The 20,278-nt window shown below is 38.0% G+C and overlaps 2 protein-coding genes across 2 annotated transcripts in view; one reads left to right on the top strand and one right to left on the bottom strand.

Annotated features, from left to right (window-relative positions):
- The window catches only part of LOC135469751 (CAP-Gly domain-containing linker protein 3-like), a 34,997-nt gene that overhangs the window by 6,752 nt on the left and 7,967 nt on the right, over nucleotides 1–20,278 (top strand). Inside the window, exons 4-7 of the mRNA XM_064748332.1 lie at nucleotides 3,112–3,255; nucleotides 5,166–5,362; nucleotides 6,355–6,490; nucleotides 7,132–7,269. Coding sequence (XP_064604402.1) covers nucleotides 3,112–3,255; nucleotides 5,166–5,362; nucleotides 6,355–6,490; nucleotides 7,132–7,269 — 615 coding nt within the window. The remainder of the gene's footprint in view (nucleotides 1–3,111; nucleotides 3,256–5,165; nucleotides 5,363–6,354; nucleotides 6,491–7,131; nucleotides 7,270–20,278) is intronic.
- Nucleotides 10,388–13,082, bottom strand: LOC135469752 (myb/SANT-like DNA-binding domain-containing protein 4). The gene is made up of 2 exons (XM_064748334.1): nucleotides 12,397–13,082; nucleotides 10,388–11,906 (listed from the first exon to the last, which is right to left on the bottom strand). Exons 1-2 carry the CDS (start codon nucleotides 12,817–12,819, stop codon nucleotides 11,625–11,627), a joined length of 705 nt encoding a protein of 234 aa, XP_064604404.1. The 5' UTR covers nucleotides 12,820–13,082; the 3' UTR covers nucleotides 10,388–11,624.

Raw genomic sequence — 20,278 nt, 5'->3', positions numbered from 1 at the left:
GATTTTTACAAGTAACCAGTCGTAATATTGGGGCCCATTTCCCGTTCTGTTCATTCCTACCTTTGTGATCATTTCTGCCTTCATTTCCAGTAGGTGGGCATTTCGGGCTAAGTTTTGGTGTATTTACTGGTACCCACAGTTGTTTGCCAGCGCTCGTACAAGGCTTTGAAAACCTGGAAAAGCCTGGAAATTGAAAGTAACTTGCATTTTTGTAGTTGGGTCTGGAAAAGGCTTGAAATTTTGAACCAGTTGGCACATGTAGTGTGAGCTGATGTATAAATTGATTACCAGTACAGAACCAACATGAGCTACTGACAGACATTCTCTTAAATTGCTTGATTTACTTTCACTCTTCATATGTGAAAATGTAACAGATATATGGTCATTTTACACATCTTTGAGAATGTAAAAACTGCAGAATAATTATTCTTTGGAGTGAATTTTGAACCTGGAAAAAGCCTAGAAACTTTTAAATTTTTAGGGTGTGTAAACTGTGCTACATGTATGTGCGTGACCCTAGGTCTGATTTCACGAAACATCGTAAGTTTAAGTGTTTTGCTAAAGCAACATGATAGTATGCTTATGAAGCGTTTGACTTCAAAAGTTTTATCCCATCTCGGACTTGTGCAAAAAACTGCTGACTTAAGCAATATAGTGAACATAGTGAAACTGGGCCCTTGTCAGCATTGTACATGTTCCCTAAAGATGGCAAGACCACTGACACACTGACAAGGATGACCATGTGTGTTAAGTGCACATTCTTATTGGTGAACACTATTACTACACAGTATTTATTCGCATGAATAAATGGTCAAATTATAGTACTTTTTGTACAGTAATACAGAGGTACTATTCTGCAAATAAGTTCCCAGAATAGTTCAGTTTATAAAAAACTAATTATTCATAATGCTTTGCCTGGAATTCAGATGTCACCTGCAGTATAATGCATATTTTATTAATAAGAAGAACTTTCATATCATATACATGCACATGTGTAAGTATCCTTATTATACTCTATATGTATATGTGCAGATGATAAGAACAGTAACTGTCTTTTTTACTATTCCGGCTGTGACAATTATAAATAATGATGCCTGGAGTGGCGGATAGAGACTCAGTCAGCTGTAACTCCACTGTGAAGACGACATGCTGCGTGCACGGCCCAGGTCAAATAATAGGAACACTGCTTGCGTGCAGCTGCTGATTTCCACACTATGCCCCGTGTCTAATGAGGACACAGTTGACTTAACAAAATGCTAACTGCCTCTCCTGTAGGGTAACAGTCCACATGGTTGACTTACTCTGCATCTGTGTCATCACAATAAGGTTTTCATGGGTAAACAAAAGGCAGCTCATCCTAAAATAGGATTGCTCCTACTGTCTTGGTTTAAATGGTGACCCAAGCATTTTACATATTCCCTAATAATGTAGTCCCAGTAAAAGGATGATATCAGAAGCTTCATAATTCTGTATGCAGATCGCAGGAGCCTGCAATTTGTTTATTAATTTTTTTTTTAGCCTTTATGTATACCCTAATTGCTCACACTTTTCGTGTATGGGGGAGCAACTTTCAGTGAGATTTAGGCATCTTTTTCCTTTGTTTCCAGAGAAAAAACTACATTGATTGGGTTGACTAATTTGAGGACTTCATAAAAAGTATAATTTTATCAAGCAAAACAGAATAATGTTCTCAGAATATGCTTAAATAAACACCTTGCAAACATGCAAAAAGGTTGAAGAACTACAGTATGTATGTTGTCACTGTTTGAATTCAAAACTCATTCACTGAGGCCTCCCTATTTTTGCGGTAGCCTTCCTGTATTATCACTGGTTTATCACTTAAACCCTCCTTTAGTCTCTGAATCCACTTTATTTTATCACTGAAATCATCCTACATTATCAATAGCTCATCATTGAAGCCATCCTACATTATCACTGAAGCCATCCTACATTATCACTGAAGCCATCCTACATTATCACTGATGTTATCCTACATTATCACTGAAGCCATTCTATTTTATCACTGGAATCATCCTACATTATCACTGAAGCTATCCTACATTATCACTAAAGCCATCCTACATTATCACTATAGCCATCCTACATTATCACTGAAATCATCTTACATTATCACTAAAGCCATCCTACATTATCACTATAGCCATCCTACATTATCACTGAAGCCATTCTATTTTATCACTGGAATCACCCTACATTATCACTGAAGCCATCCTATATTATCACTAAAGCCATCCTACATTATCACTATAGTCATCCTACATTATCACTGGAATCATCCTACATTCTTTTATCAGGTGGCTATGGGTTCCCCTGGGCTCTGTCCAGTTTCCTTTTACCATAATGCTGGTTGCCGTTGGTATAAGTGAAATATTTGGCGAACAGCGTAAAACACCAATCAGATAAATAAATATCACTGGTTAATCACTGAAGTCATCCTTTAATATCTAAATTCATTTTGTTTTGTCACTGGAACCATTCTGTTATGACTGACTGCCATCCTATATTATCTCTGAAGCCATCCTATTTTATCGCTGAAGCCATCCTAGTTTATCACTGAAGTCATCCTGTTTTATCACTGAAGCCATCCTATTTTATCACTGACGTCATCCTGTTTTATCACTGAAGCCATCCTATTTTATCACTGAAGTCATCCTAGTTTATCACTGAAGTCATCCTATTTTATCACTGAAGTCATCCTATTTTGTCACTGAAGTCATCCTATTTTGTCACTGAAGTCATCCTAGTTTATGACTGAACCATCCTACATCATAATATGTATGTTATCACTGGCTTATCACTGAGGCCATATGTTTCCGTTCTTGGGAAATCAGGTGTTATATTTGCTTCAACTTGTCAACATGTTCTCTGTAGTCACATAGTTAGATGTATATTAATATATACTTATTTCTTCATGTACATGTATTGTAAAAATTTTAAATTTTCTTTTTTTTTTTTTTTTTTGTTCTGCAAGAAGGTACAAATAGTCTCTGTATGACTGAGTTAATCTAGCTCTTGTCTAGATTTGGTCTATATGGAGAGCAATAGACACGCTCAGCTTGATCTAACACATGGGTTTGAATTTGTATGCAGATATTGACAGTACCTGCTCCGAGTTTGACCATGGATCAGCCTTACATATCGCAGCTTCTAACCTGGCCTGCGAAGCGGTCAAGGTCTTGCTGCAGAACCGGGCCAACTCTGCCTTGCGGGATGATGTGGGTAGGATGCCCTTAGGTCAGTATGTGAACTGTACAGTGATTGACCTGTGTGGGTGAGGAAGTGAGTAGATAGGCCTCAATCATTTTTAATGCATTAGGGAAGGATGTGTGGGTTTGAGTGAGGGTGATCATGGCTTGTGCATGCAGGGCTTTAGGGATTTTTTAAATTACACAACAGTGTTCTTCTTTTTTTTTCCATTCTTGAGAAAAATTAAAGTGTGGGAATCTTCTCAACTTCAGTTATCAAAAACAATAAGTAAATAAATAAATAAATAAATAAAAAAAAACAGAAACAAATGGACCAGAAATTCATACTGCATGCATGTGTTTACTTTATGTGAAAGAAAAAAATTGAAGATAAGAGTTGATATATTTAATTCAGTCTATCTTTAAATTTATTTACTTTTTTCAAGTTTCGTGACACAGGATAAGATCTCATTTTTGTAATGTGTTGAGTTTTGAATAGCATGTTGGTAGTAGTTGTTGATGTATATGGCCTTGTGTGGCAAGTTATTTATTATAGCTCATGCATTATTTATAAATTTGCCATTCATGCCTTTATTCACTCAGCGCTTTGACTTTTTTAAGATGAGATACATGTGATATGCTTTACATGTACATGTTCAGCTTCAGCTTCATATTTGCACTTAATCGAAACCATGTGTAAACATAATCTATATACATCGAGCATAGCACATTAGCATCTGGCATCAATTATATTTATTTACTTCTAGAATTTTGGCAAATTATGAACAAGAATACCCAGTGTAATACCAACATGTTAATTATATTCAGTGCATCTGAAAAATACAAAAGTACGACCAAAAATTATGTTGAAAGCGAGATTAAACGCCAAACAAACAATCTGATGAATGTAAGCTGATGTATGCTGAACTGTACACTCTCAGAAATGTGGGTGTGTGTTCAAATCCAGCTCTGGCAGAAAGATACAGAAGGCCAGTTACCTTAACTATGTGCCAGACACTAATTCAGAAGAGAGTGTAATCAATTTAATGTGTTTCTCATAATAACATGTGTGTCATAGGATTTAGAACGACACTGCTATTAAGGTAAGCGTAAAGGAATAAGTAAAATTACTGTTTCTAGAAAATACTTGTGGATTTGTTTCAACTCTAATTTTGGTCTTTCAAAAATTCTAAACAATTTAAGACAATTTCCATCTTAAGCTTAGTAAAATTGTAGTCCAAATCAAATCTTACATATTACAGTTAAGTGGAAATACTGTAAATCTGCAACCTTTTCAGCCACTTTTTTTCAGTTGAATTCATGGGTACAATTATTATGAAAATTACAACAAAAATGATTTGTTAGTGTTACTTGCAAAAAACTGTGCAAATTATTTCTCTACCTCCCATAGTTTCATGTATCTCAGAATGTTTCAAAATATTGCTGTGTTTCGATGGAGATGTGATTTCTTAACAGATGTTTCCATGGCCAGTGCTTTGACAGCTTTAATCTGTATCATTCTACTTAAGACTACTATCTAACCCCCTTCCCTGGTCACTTTACCTCGCTAAGAAACCCTGCTGCGTTATGAATGGTAAACAATCGGATAGATTCTGGAGTGAAAAGCATATTTATGTTGTTCCCATTCTTGGAAGAACCATCAGATGAGCAATGGCAAGCACAATCGCATGTCCATGAGAACACAGCAGTAGGTCTGCATGTACCCGGCAAAGGTCGGAGTGCTACACATCAGTTTCCTCCACCCATAAACCTGACTGAGGCGATGTATGTAAAAAAATCTTGAGCGCAGCTTCAAACAACAATCAGTTAATGAAAAATGTTATAACTGTTTTTTATACGTAAAAAAACTTTATATGAAACAAGCTCAACGAATTTGATTCTGTTTACTCTGTGTGTCTTCCTACTCTACATCTGACGATGTATGCTTGCTTCATTCAGAATGCGTCCCAGACATAAGTGCCTTTGAGCCAGACTCTGAGATGAGAAAAGTTGTGTCAAAGCTACGCAAGCTGTTGTCCGATGCAGTTCCCATCACGCCTCAGCAGCTCTCAAACATGGACTCGATCAAATGTAAGGTTACCCTCCAAGCCCTTGGAATCCGCATCGGGGACAAGGTCGTGGTGGGAGGAATGAAGGTACGGTGTACATTTACAGCCAGGTATGACTTGCCATTTCATTTCCAATACTTTAGAGGCAAGAAGAAAGCATCATGGTGACCTTGCTGCCATTGTGGTTGCAGATTATAGTTACAAGATTTGTAAGGTACATCTAGGCCTAATTGTAAGAGGTCCATGGTTTACTTTGGAAACTCCAGTTTCCTCTACCCATAAACCTGACAGTAAAATGTATAACTGAACAATCCTTGAATTCATAAATAAATTAAAAACATTAACTAGGTAAGTAATATTAAGGTTTCTTCAGACTGTCAGTACTTTATACATTACGCTGAGCTTGGTGGTGGATCAGCTTGGTTTACCTGTGTGATCGAGACTACCTGTCCATGTAACAGTATTATCATAATATGACCATATGCCAGGAAAGTACCATACATCTTAAAAAAAGACTATAGTACAAACAACAATTTACCAATAAGAGTGTCCAACCAAACTACAGTTTGCAAAACGACAGCTCAGGAGACTGTACATGAGGTACAAGTGGTGAATGAGAGTATAGCAAGAGCCATTCTGTTTAGATTTCGTCATATTTTGCACAGTTTCTGCAAACTGTAAGAAAAGTACAGAACAGTCACCAGAATTTATCTTAGAGCTCAAAGCTTGCCTACATTTGTATATTCTGAGATGAGTACATGTATCACTTCCAAACTGTACAAGGTCCTCGTTTGCTCAGGTGATTAAAGGGCTGGCTCGCTACAAGTCAGACGCTTGAACAACAAGGTCTTGTGATCACATCTAGCTCAGCTGTTTTGCCTGCAGCATAAAGTCAGCAAGTTTGTCAGATACATACCAAAGGCTGATGGTTTACCCCTGACCGTTATCATATCATCAAGTGAAAAATTCATGGGTATGGCGTCAAAACACCAGTAAAATAAGGAGATAAATAAATCCAATTTCTAGATGGTTTTTGTTCTTTCTGTTGTTATTTGTCATGATGTTTTGTCTCTCTTCAGACTGGTGCACTGCGTTACTGTGGCCCCACTGAGTTCTCTGCCGGGGTCTGGGCTGGAATCGAGCTAGATGAGCCCTTAGGGAAGAATGATGGCAGTGTGGCCGGGATCTCCTACTTCAGATGTCCGTCCAATCATGGTAAGCGGGTAGGTTTAGTGTTATGGTGAGGAACTTGATAAAGTTTTTAAAGGAAAAGACAACTAAAGAAATTTGTTCATGTATTATTAAAAAATAAAATATGGATCTTTCTTAGTCAGATTTTTAAATACATGCGAAATACATACATTGAAGAGCCATTTTTTAGTACCCATGTTTCAGACTAAACCTTAGTTTTCACATCACACAATTGCCACAGATTATTTCTTTTCATTGGCTTTGAATTATAGGCTGATGGATCAGAGTTTAAGATATAATTCCAAGGAAAGTCAAGGCTTTGATTTTGGTAAATGCACATTTATCACATGGCCAGGACCACTAACGGCCATCACTGGTGGTACGAGGGCAAAGCTAGCTTGTGATGGTAGGTTATGGAAATAAAACATCAGCGATTTTTGTACCTGGTCTTCAGACTGGTGAGGTTGGCATGACTGGGTACTCTGGTGTCCTCCGCCCATTAACTTGACTGCTTTATTGAGTGAATACATTTCATGAGTAGGCGTGTGGCTTTAAACATCAATCAAATAAACTGGCCACAGTGACAGCATTAGACCATTTGTCAGCCTGAGTGCTACTTTTGTAAACCCTGCGTGTAAATCACTGTTCTTATCCTGTTTGTGTAGGTATCTTTGCCCCAGTCAGTAAGATTGCCAAGGCCGGTTCCCCCAGTCCCCGCAGTGCTAGTGTCGGGCTTAGCAAGAAAAACTCACATACAGGTGGAGTAGTGGACGTGTCGCATGTTACTGCCAAAGTAGACTCTGGTATGTATTGTGCTTTAGCTGTGGCTTTTTGTGTACCCTAGCATTATGTTGTTGTTGTATTACAAGTAACCCAAGCTAACTCAGTTTATTTGACCCTCTAGGTTGTCACTGGTTTAAGTATTAACATTTGAACCTTTATTCTGTCCACTGTGTGCATTAACATGTCAAAAAGTACTCTATATATATATATATATACACACACACACGCTTTTGTGTACATTAGTTTTGACGTTATCTAGTGCAATCTGGTTGTTTTCCCTAGGTTGTTAGCACCTCCAGACTGTACCAAGTTCCCTTATCCAAGATTCATCCATGCTTTATACACATCCTCTTTGCTTGTCAGTGTGTCAGTCAATCATCTGGCTGAATCAGATGTTTAATATAGTTTGGTTTGATAACATCATCTCTGACTATATTTTAAATCTAGGTCTTTTATTTTAATCCTGGCTGAGAAGAGGTGGCAATATTGGCATGGCACCTTGAGCTAGGGTTGATTTCTTGTGTTAAGTACTAATTTTTACCTATGCATTTCTTGTTCCATCTTGGTGTCAGAAAGTCTAAGTCAGAGGCTTCCATTTATAAGTAATTTCACTGAGGGTAGAAAGTTTTGTATGACATCCTCCAGTTTCCACAGGAAAACGCCTAAACAGTTGTTCGAACAGGCATGGAATAAATGTCCGAGTCATAAATTGGCCTAAAAAGTCACAAACTTGGAAATATAAGTGGTCAAAATATGAAACAAACCAAAAGAAAAGCAAAAAAATTAGAGTTTTTTTTTTCTCTGAGAATTATATTCCTATTGTTGGTTTTACCAGGGAACAAATTCACTATCATTTCAATTTTCTTGCGTGTGTTGAAAACTAATACACATATCAAGTCATGTATGAACATGTATATGTGATTCTTCAACTTCAAGCAGCAGTCTTGTGGAACAAGGCGCTTTCAAGGTAATGCGGAGTTGTGAGAGATTGACCATCTTCATGAACCTTTGATCATGACAATAAAAAGTAAAGGAGTTTGGGTTTGCTGTGTTTGTTTTTTGCCCAGGGAGCTGATATTATTGTGTTTGTTATTTTTTAAAATAATCTTAAAGCGAAAGACAGCACCTGACTAATGTTTATGTCCACTAAAAGACCACCATTCAGAGTATCTTAAACCGGCATTAAATTAAATATTCAATATTAATATTCTTTCATTTTTTTTTTCAATCCAGTAAAAGTTTAATGAAACTTTGTCTTGACACAGCTTAAGCACGTCTCCATTATCGAGAGCAGGGTGACATAATGTTTACTCTAGCTCTCTTACGCCGAAGGTATTTTCCGTATAATAGTCTAAGCAGTAGCCTATGACAGATAAAAATTGTGGGCTTCAGCGATGAACGCCCAAGCCATAAATGCCCAAGCGATAAATATAGTTTTCTCTTAAATTAGACATAATGGCAGAATATTTCTTCCAATATTTGAACTGTTGATACGGCAGGCCTACTATATCATTTACAAGGAACTCAGCTGCCCTCTTTCAATAGCCTAGCTGCAGATGCATGTGCACGGCAGGGGTAGTCCTGGTCCAGGTCGTAGCATCTGGAGGGGTTGTGCTGGTGACTTTAACCCCAAAATGTTTACAAAATTACAATAGGATTGTTGTACAACTAGATTCATGCTCCATTCTGAAACAAATGGAAATAAATATAAGAACCACTGAGGTTGATCTAGGCTTTCGACTGTTGCTGGATTTTGTAGCGGTGGCTTCTAAGATGAGAGCAGTGCTGACCCAGTTATTGCGTGCATCAAAGAAAGCACCTCGGCTTGAACATAGCGTTTCAATAGTTTTACTGTATTTTATAAAAGAAAACAAAAAAAGAACATACCTCGTATACAAGAAAGACGAAGGAGCAAAACCTAAATTCGTCACGTGTAATAAATTCAGAGAAGAAAATTATATCATAAGATGTTTAGTTACTTTTGCGTTGTCCAGTGAGATGCCGTCTTCTCGTTCTCATAAACCTTCGGCATCCCTGATGAATTTTGCACTGACTCTGATATTTGTTATTTAGAAACTTCTGACTAAACATTAAAACGAATGACAATAAATGTATTTGGGGAGAAGAATGCGGTTTGGGCCGAGATGGTACTGTCCGACATAATTTGTGATACCATCATTGAATATTACACGGAACGTAAATCAACTGATTTTGCATCTGTGGTGGTCTGTTAAGGATACCGACCTGCCTCACAAGACTTTGTGAAATGGCCCTTTGGCTACATGTAGCTAAATCATTGTAAATGATCTCAAAATGATGTCTTATGCAGTAGTTCTGTGTTATCATACGTCACTTCATGGAGTGAATGGGTTAAAGGCTACGTCACAACTTAGGCCGCTCAACCTGATAGTGACGTGTTGGTTGGATAAAATTCTCAAGATGGCTGCCACCACTCACACCAGCCATTTGTGCAACATTGTAATTTTGTTCTACATGTTATATGGTGAAACTCTTTAAAATAGTGTGATGCTTTTTAGAAAGTTTGAGTATCCTACTTTCAATTGAAATATATTTTAGCCAGGTGCTGTCTTGTCCTTTGAGTACCGGTACACATATATTTAAATCAAGTTCCCCAGAAATAAGAACTTTTATGAATGATGGAATTGCTTCAGATTACAATATTCAGTCCAGTTAGTAGGGAGGAAGTTAGTTTTATGGTAGATAATATCTGTTAATGACTAAAGGGGAATTGTCTTTATATCACAACAACATTTAGTAAGGTGTTGAGATTTGGAGTACACATCTCTTTTGACAGAAATAGTGGCTAATTGTGGGTTGTAGTGATTCGAATGAAGTAAATTACGGTTAGCATGTAATTATTTGTGATTGTCAGTTGGATTTGTGACCTTAAGGCTGTAACCATACCAATACCATGGTTATATTCTTGTTACGTGAATTGATATTTCATTGGTTATGAAATACATGTAGGCCCATAGCATGTTGAACACAAGGTGTGTTTGTTAAAAAACAAGACAAATGTGGGCTGTATTGTGGGATAAAACATTTCATACTGTTTCAAGTGCCCTGTAGGCCTATGTGCAATAGTTGTATCAGACTTACCTATCAGATTTCCAAGGCATTAATAATGAACGACTGTCTGTTGTGAACAGAATGAACTAGACAGACTTTCGTGTTAGTTTCTTGTATTGTTCTCTGTACATGGTCAGATACTGTGAAATATAGGCACATAACGCACTTGTCATCTTTACCATATCAAGGTAAACCCATCACTTAAATTGGTCTGTCACATTTGGTTTCATTTGGTGTATTAACACATCCTCTACAATGCTGAAACTTATTTAACAGAAAAATGCATCCATTCTGCAAGTTGCCTTTACTGGGTGCTCCCCAAGCTTGGTCAGGTGGGTATTCCCCAAGGCAAATCGGTAAGACAGTTGAAGTGTGTGACATAATATCATAGCAGTATTGATAGCACTGACAATAAACTTTCTTCATCCTAAGTTGGATGATTCTGCTGAAAAATAAGCCATATAACTGCTATTTTGTATGTCACATTTACGAAAAAAAAAATTAAATACTGATATGCAGGATCTAACAAATGTCAAAGCGAATAACATCATGAACAAAAAAGACCCCCACCCCAAAAAGATAAACTTTTGGTAGAAAAACTTAATAAATTATAATAAATAATACATCTTGTACTAACAATATTCATACATCTGTGTAACTGTCGATATTGCTGTTTGTCTGAGTTGTTCCCTGAGGAAAAAGTATGGTTTTACCAGCATGGAAAACTGGTGTTCTGACATCTATTATAACCTGAAAAATGGATCACCTTACAATATAAAAGTACAGAATAGAGTTAAATCCCCACTAGTGAAAAAAGGGACATTTCAACTTCACCTCAATATAATGCATGACACCATGTACAAGTATTGTGGTTACAATCTGTTTTAAATATTCAGCTGTTAATATGACTATTCAACTACAAATAGAAGCAAAGTCATACATGTATATAAAATGATATTGGTGAATGTTTGTGATGGCTTTCAAGAAAACAAAAATTGGTCCTCAGTGCTTTATGTTAATTTTGGAGGAGTTCTATCAAGTGACGTCATTTTGTAGTACAATGGGGACTTGGCAAATGCTGGACAGCAGGAATCTGATGCCATTTTGAGGCCCTGATGCCATGACCTCAAACATGAATACATGTACATTTATAATATGATATTGTAGAACTGCAGTGACTAAAGTTGAGAACATATTAACTTACAGGAAAGCTTAGGATGAAGAAACAAAAAACAACAAACAGCAGACAAATAAATGTGCAGTTCATTTTGGTTTCTGAAATCTTTCACAGGTATAAACATAGCCTTTTTTCTTTCAGTGTAAGACGTTTCTCTTCCAACTTGAGTCGCCTCTGTTCGACCTCAAGCCTGGCCTTTTCCACTTCTAAGCGTTCTCTTTCCACTTCGAGTCGAGCTTTTTTAATGGTGATAAGCTTCTCCATCATGATCTTGTCATTAAAAGAATTGTAAAGTGTGGGAATTGTTCCAGTGAAGCTGTTAAATTTAGAGGGTTCGTCTTCCCCCACATCATCCACGTACACTGTTGTGTATGCGGAATCATCCTCTGGCTGCCAAGTAAAAACACAAACATTAGCACAGTCTCATCAAGCTCAAGAAACAAAAGTTTTGGATTCTCAGTGTTAGTCTCATCTGGAATGGTTGAAATGCCTATTACAATACAACATAAAGCAGGGTATAAGTTTAAGAATAATGCCCCAAGCAGAGTTTTGGAAACAGTATTTTAGTCAGTATATTTTAATAGCCGAGAGGTGTTTAAACACAGAATAATCAATACATTTGTGTTTTTACATGTAAATGCAATGAATCATTGTTTAAATCCTTTAGGATGAATGGTAGTTTCTACTTATCCTCACTTGGCGAACATTAGCTTTAGAGCTATAAAAGAGAGTCACACCGTAGGACCTTTGCTACTGGCATACCACCCTATTAAATAAAACAGAATGGTCAATCCACACTAGTAAAGAGAAGTATTTCATCAAATGTTCACAAGGTTACATGCTACATCAGATGAGGCACATGTCATATTGCACTACTTACAATGTTCAAGACTGGAGATGTGGAGGTGGCAGGTAAAGTATTAATTGCATCACCAGTGTCGATGCCTTCATCAATGCCGTTAGCAGCCATACTATTGATTATGCTGATAATCTTCTGTTCTGAGCTGCTAAGCCTAGGTGCTATTGCAGGGTTTGTTTTAGCCAAAGCAGCCCGTTTCTTTGCCTTGCACTTGCTGTCATTCCACTTCTTTTTTATTTCCTTCACACTGCGCTGACAGGAAAATCGTGAGGCCGCGTTGACCTGGTCAGTGATTGCTCTCCATACAACATCTTTTTTAGCTTTTGTAACAACGTCTGAGATTTTTGAATGAATAACATCCTGATATTTTTCGACATTGTCAACTAGGGTGTCGAATTCGGCGGGTGTGAAATTTGCATTCCGTTTTCGTGCTACTGGCAACATTATGTCACTGTGTCAAAACAGTGTGACAGTGTCGCGCGTGACAAAACCGACCCCTCAAACGTCTGTGTATAGTCTCCAGTCGAATGATTAGATCGATTTGTTCGATACTAAACTGCGTATTTATGCACACTTAAGGTTCCTCCTTGATTTTGCATTCTTCGGACGCTTCCACTTTATACTTAAATAGAGAATACTGGAGAGAACGACCGCTTTTGAGTGCACTCTTCATCCATCGGGGATTCCAGTGGGGAATGCCGGAAGTGGTGATCGGCGCATGCGCGACGGTTATTAATAGATCAAGACAGCCATGTTGACGAAAATTGTGTCAGGCGGGATGAGTATACAACTGGACTAAGTTCGCTTTGTTTCGTGGGTTTTCTGTCTACTTCCTCTTTCGAAATCAAATAAGTCGTCGGTGGGGAAATCAGACTATTTAAAAATGACAGACGATGTGTTTACAAAGCTCAATGATGCGGAAAAATACTTCAAACGATCTTGTGAACAGATCGTGCAACTCAACAGGCGTCTGGACGAAATGGCGGGGCGATACGACAAGGCGAGTAAAGAAAATCGACGGTCTTACAGATACACACTTCGGCTACGAATGGCCATCACAGAAGGTGTTAGGAATATGTACTATGAATATGCTTCCCGAAAAGCTGATGAAATAACAGAACTTCGGTGTCGAATATTGGAAGACACGAATTCAGAAGGAAGTAGTGGAGGCAGTAGTGATCACGAAGAAAGTCAAGACACCGACGACATGGAAGACGAACATCCCGAAGATAATACGGAAAACGAGGAATCTATGGACGATGAAGATATTAGCGATTTACCCGGGGATTATTGTGGGACTTAAGCTATTCACGGGGGTAACCTCTATTCTCAGGGATCCCCAGGAGGCAGACCGTAAGACGCTGATCTATCATACATATATATGGTCAACCTGCTTCAGAGCTGGGATTCCCCTGTACCAGTGCGGTACACAGGGGGTCAACCTGTCTACTGCAGTCCAAAAGAGAGACCATGAGAATGAATTTATTTTACAGTGTTGTACATAATTATGAATCCTTGACGTTACACTGTTTTTATGCATGGAAACATGCAGAAACTTACAGTTGCTGGTTGTTTTAACCCAGATTGTTACAGATGCATAGTTACTGTTTATAGTGAATCATTGAACTTTGAAAGTGGACATGAGTGACCTTTGACTTATTATTAAAGGTGTGGAGAAGAGACTTACACCACAATTTAATATTGATTGACAAATCTCCACAAATGATCCATCTTTGTGAAAGATGAACATGTGAACTTCCTGAGTATATTTTGTATACATAACTTATATTTGTCTGGTCAAAAGGAAATTGAGAGCTTGAATTTTTCTCACCCATTGTGTGTTGAATGTGTACCCAGCATTTTGCTGTACAAGTTTTCTCTATAGTCTAAAATACAGTAGCCACTCTACAACTCCACTGATCATTGATCAATTTCTGAATTTCTTGTCCTTTTATTATGTGTTTGTGTGTGAAACCAATTTAACTCATGAATGTGGAGTTTCATGAAGGTGTGCTTGACGCAGTCTTGTCACACAAACCATTTTGGAGCAATGCAGCTATTTTACATGTATCTGGTTTTCAACATGGCTAGAGCATTGCACATTTGAGATCACAGATGCCAGGGCCTGTGCCAATTTACTTTACTCTCTTATGGTTCTAATGTATGCTTTGTTGGCATTCACAATGTACCCTGCGCGTATTTGCTGTTGTCTAACATACTGTGTGTTTAGATCATCATCAGGTATAGTTTTCTGGACTTCTCCCATTATTGTTGATTTCCTTATATTTTGCCATGTTAGAGATGTATCTCACTTCTTCCTCTGCTTACTGCTGGCGCAGATTAGTGATGTGCCCAGATGTATGTAGTCTCAAATTCTCAGAAGCTTAAAGGAAAAGACCTCTAAAAATTGAAGCAAGCATCACTAAATAGACTACTTAAAATTATGCATAAATATACTTTCATTTATTTTTTTGAAAATGAAATGAGATTTTTATGAAAAGAGTCATACATTTCAAACATTTTTTTGACAAGAATCAAACAGAGTTTAGGAACTAAAACGTCACATGAAGTTTTTCCAACTTTCTTCATGATACTGACTGTTGGAATAACCGTTTTTGCTCATGAGTAAAAGATTACTGAAATTAAGTTTTCTAAAATTCCTTTCATCTGGTTAACATCAGGAAAAAAAGGTGATGTGACGTCAGAGTTCCTTGATACCATCAGTATGGCTCACAAAGCCCACCATAGTATTCAAATATTTAAATGCCTTTTAACACTCTTAAAAAAAAAATCTGTAAAAATAAATGAAAGTATTTTTACGCATAGTTTTCAGTTGTCTGTATGTTGAACCTTACTTCAAAGTTTAGCTTTCTTTTACTTTAAAAGGACAGAAAATAAGTTGTTTGCACTTTGTGTATAGATTTTACTGATATAATAACAGTTGAAGGGCAATTCTTGACTATTGGCTCCATTGGACTGTGTTTGGGTATAAATGTACAAAGCCCATGTGTACGCACCAAGTTATCCAACACTACTCGGTGCTCACTGTGCTGTTCTCAGTAGAAACGTCCGATTTATGACAAGGTTTGTTTGTCATCCTTGTTAATTTCTGCCTCAGGTGTACATCAGTATAGTCATTTTATTGACAACAAAATAAGTATTGCAAGACAAAGCAGATCACTTAAACAAAGTATTTCCACCTTAAACATTTACAAGAATTGTGGACTACTTTGTAATATAACTGATTACATCTTTACAATGAGGACAGGACAGTGATAACAGAAATGCAGGGTAGGTACTAAAATGCAGAGGAAGCCATGTTTATACACTTAGGTGCACAGATATAGCCTCATAGACTTGTAAAGGTGTCCAGTGGTAGTTATAATTGTATGTGTCCCAGTATAGTATGAGTTAAGGGGCTTAAAATTAATAATAATAATAATAAAGCTAATGAGGGGCTTAAATTCAATTGAAGAAGCATGATTCAGGGATGCAATTCGAAGTAGAGGCTGGCCATTCGCATCGTCGTTGATGCTGCCAATGTATTTTCTGGATAAACTCAGCTATTTGTTTTGATTTAGTTTCCCATCACCAGACCATATGTCATTTTACATCCTGAAGAAATTGTCACCAATATTCTGTCTTGGAAGCTTAGACTTCAGGAACTCATAATTAATTTAGGATAATGCAGAAATATTCTCCAACAAACGCTTTCACTGTACACACAGTACAAGTATTACTATATCTGTAATCCTCTGGTACTCCTTACAGCTGTAATACGCTTTTAGGTGAGATCACAAATTACAATATTTCTATGTACCATACTCAGCCTGGCTTTTTTTGTCGCTTTTTATTTAAAGGAGTTGATTCCTATTGAATAATGCAAGCCCGATAGCCTCAGGGACATTGCAAGTTAGCTTTTTGCGAACTCAAACCTGCTTTTGTGTGGCAGTGGTGATAGTAGGATAAATACATGAATTTCAAGTTTTAATCTGATATGATGGGGAGGTCTCTTTGTCCTGCCATGTTAATGCTTTATGCCACACGAAGTCAAATCAGTGGTTTTTAATATGGTCAGACGATGTACACAAATTATTGACATTGATCCACAAAATACAACTTCATTTTATTCTAATTACCTAAAAAATCTAGATTTCGGGAAATTAAGGTTATTTATTATCATTGTGGATAATATTCATTGTTGTACATACATGCCCATGTTAAAATGCACAGAGTAACCCTCTCTTGCTGTTATATCAGAATGTAAAGTCGACATTTTAGAAAATCATACATTTATATGTACACTATACCATCAATCATAAAAGGTGAATATCTTCACATGCAGGTGAACACATGCAGTCACAATTTCTTTTTGTTGATAAGCCCAGATAGTGTCAAAGGTAGGGCGAATAAACAGAAGGGTTAGTAGTGAAGATACAGACCTAATTAAACTGCAGTGAGAAGTCCCACAGGTAGAAGTGAAGCCACATTGATTTTGTTCATGGCATAGAGAGACAATGCTGAACTGTGAGCATATTGAATTCGATACTAAATGTTTATAATTTATAAATTGACCTTTTCACCAGCACAGTATAATAAGGTATGGGTTGTTGTTGTCTAGTGGTTACAGGTGCTTGTCTTTCAATCACTAGGACGTGAGATGGCCTGTCGTCATAAGAGTGAAGTATTCTTGAGTAGGGCGTAAAACACCAATCAAATAAATTCAGTTGGGAGGACACGTGAGGTGCAGGTTCAAACCCATCCATGGACAGGGAATTTGTAGATTCATCGCTTTTGGGGTGTTGGTGGCAAACAACAATGCTTGTGTGTATGTTTGCCTAGTCTAACGTTTGTTCAAGACAACATGCCTTTCACCAGTATGGTGTGTATGTGCAGATGTACACACATGTTTGCAAAGTAACTTGCCAAAGGTTTTCTTCACCCATGAAACTACTGTTGTGTAAATGAAAGATTCTTGAGCATGGCATTCAACAAGAATCAGGTAAATAATAAATAACGGTACAATATCATTTTTCATTCTATGATAAAATGATATTGTGCTTGGGGCTTAAGAAAAATTTATGTTTTCTGCAGAGTATGTGAACATCCGCTTCCATAGACTTTTGAAGACTGTCAGTCTTTCTGTGATGTATCATTACGATCACTTTAACCAAGAATGAAATGAATCAATCAAACAAAGACTGACAAAAGCACATTTTTCAGGATGCCAACCCAGTCCAAAGCTTGGAAAGTACATTGGGCACAACCCTATTTCATAATCATCATTATAGGTTTCCACTGCCATCCACAATCTGGGAATATACTTATTGTAGCCATTTTATTGGTGAGCGTGCCTCAGTGGAGTGACAAATAAATACAAGAATGTCAGTAATCCTAGATGTTTACGCTTTCAATTCCATATATGTGTCCCCATGTGCGGTCACAAAACCGGATGAAATTGGATAAACTCAAACCCCATCAGCCATATTTGAATTCATGCTCTTCATAGATTCAGGTGAATGTGTATTTTCCATTGACCATACCTGGGATACCTGCCTGGAGTTGACAGCTGAGACACCTGCATGTATGACAACGGACAAACGCTATATAGCCCTAGTGCGATCTCCATGGCTCAGTTGATTACCGCAGCATAATGACCCAGGAGACTCTCACCAATGCGGTCACTGTGAGTTCAAGTCCAGCTCATGCTGGCTTCCTCTCCCTCTGTGCTTGGGAAGGTCTGTGGATGGTCGTGTGTTTCCCCCGGACTCTGCCCAGTTTCCACCCACCATAATGCTGGCCGCTGTTGTATAAGTCAAGTTATCTTGAGCACGAGGTAAACACCAATCAAATAAATAACAGCCTTAGCATGTTTCTGTTGGAGAAAAACAGGTGTTTTAACATGGCAGATGCATGAGTAGGTCCTAGGGCTGTTACAATTTACACAGCAAAGGAGTAGTTTTTTTGAGCAAACAGATGGTCTTATGTAGTGTTTTAAACTTCTGGGTTAGCTTGGTTGAACAGAGAAGCCAAGTTTGAAGTAATGATACAGATAGTTCTGGAAGACCACCGAAAGGTATAGCTCTCTGTCTTTGTATTGAGTTATATAGCAGTGTTTGAGTTGTGTACTGAGTGTCCTGTATCTGAATCCACTCTGACCTGTCTGTACTCCATGTGTCTGTCACTGCTGTTCAGGTGGTGAGTATCATGTCCACTGTGTGACCTATGTCTCTACTCCATGTGTCTGTCACTGTTGTTCAGGTGGTGAGTATCATGTCCACTGTGTGACCTATGTCTCTACTCCATGTGTCTGTCAGTGTTGTCCAGTTGGTTAGTGTCATGTCCACTGTGTGACCTATGTCTCTACTCCATGTGTCTGTCACTGCTGTTCAGGTGGTGAGTATCATGTCCACTGTGTGACCTATGTCTCTACTCCATGTGTCTGTCACTGCTGTTCAGGTGGTGAGTATCATGTCCACTGTGTGACCTATGTCTCTACTCCATGTGTCTGTCACTGTTGTTCAGGTGGTGAGTATCATGTCCACTGTGTGACCTATGTCTCTACTCCATGTGTCTGTCACTGCTGTTCAGGTGGTGAGTATCATGTCCACTGTGTGACCTATGTCTCTACTCCATGTGTCTGTCACTGTTGTTCAGGTGGTGAGTATCATGTCCACTGTGTGACCTGTCTGTACTCCATGTGTCTGTCACTGTTGTTCAGTTGATGAGTATCATGTCCACTGTGTGACCTGTCTCTACTCCATGCGTCTGTCACTGTTGTTCATTTGATGAGTACCATGTCCACTGTGTGACCTATGTCTCTACTCCATGCGTCCGTCACTGTTGTTCAGTTGATGAGTATCATGTCCACTGTGTGACCTATGTCTCTACTCCATGTGCCTGTCACTGTTGTTCATTTGATGAGTATCATGTCCACTGTCTGACCCTTGTCTGTACTCCATATGTCTGTCACTGTTGTTCATTTGATGAGTATCATGTCCACGGTCTGACCCACGTCTGTACTCCATATGTCTGTCACTGTTGTTCAGTTGATGAGTATCATGTCCACTGTCTGACCCACGTCTGTACTCCATATATCTGTCATTGTTGTTCAGTTGATGAGTATCATGTCCACTGTGTGACCTATGTCTCTACTCCATGTGTCTGTCACTGTTGTTCAGTTGATGAGTATCATGTCCACTGTCTGACCCACGTCTGTACTCCATATGTCTGTCACTGTTGTTCAGTTGATGAGTATCATGTCCACTGTCTGACCCACGTCTGTACTCCATGCGTCTGTCACTGTTGTTCAGTTGGTCAGTGTAATGTCCACTGTGTGACCTATTTGCTCTCTCTGTCTGTCATTGTTGTTTAGTTGAAGAGTATCATGTCCACTGGGTAACCGTCTGTGTCACCTATGTCAGTACTCCATGTATCTGTCACTGTTATTCTGGTGTGAATATAGATTTATGACTAGAAACTATTGACGTACAAGACAACAATGTTACAAATGTTCATGATAGATACCAGAAAATATTATAGGAGTTTTCGTCCAAAGGAAAGTGAATTTTCATCTGAATATAGGATAGAATAATAAAGAACTTCCACCTCCGTGCCATAGTTTTTTTTATTTTATGTCATTTTTTATTTCAAATTTCTGTGTGTGTGTGTGTGTGTGTTTTAGTTTTTGCTGTGTTTTTCATTAGATCTTGTTACATCTTACATGTTGTTAGCTTTGTTCCAAGGTATTTTGTTGTTGTTGTTGTGTTCCGTGTGCTGTGCAGAGCAGTGGATTTACTCTACATTATGTCCCTGTACTTTACCCATCTTGTGTAATAGATAAGAGAACCTGCATTGAAAACTTAACGCAGATTCCAAGAAAAGATAGTTAAAAGCCGCCCAC

This window comes from Liolophura sinensis, chromosome 7 (assembly GCF_032854445.1).
Source record: "Liolophura sinensis isolate JHLJ2023 chromosome 7, CUHK_Ljap_v2, whole genome shotgun sequence".
Taxonomy (NCBI): Eukaryota; Metazoa; Mollusca; class Polyplacophora; order Chitonida; family Chitonidae; genus Liolophura; species Liolophura sinensis.
Note: the sequence above shows the minus strand (reverse complement) of the source record. Positions and strands in the feature narration are given on the sequence as shown.

Coding starts and splice junctions, on each gene's coding strand:
- LOC135469752 (XM_064748334.1), bottom strand. CDS start 12,819: ATGTTGCCAGTAGCACGAAAACGGAATGCAAATTTCACACCCGCCGAA. Junction 11,907..12,396: donor CATCTCCAGTCTTGAACATT/GTAAGTAGTGCA, acceptor TTTACTTGGCAG/CCAGAGGATGATTCCGCATA.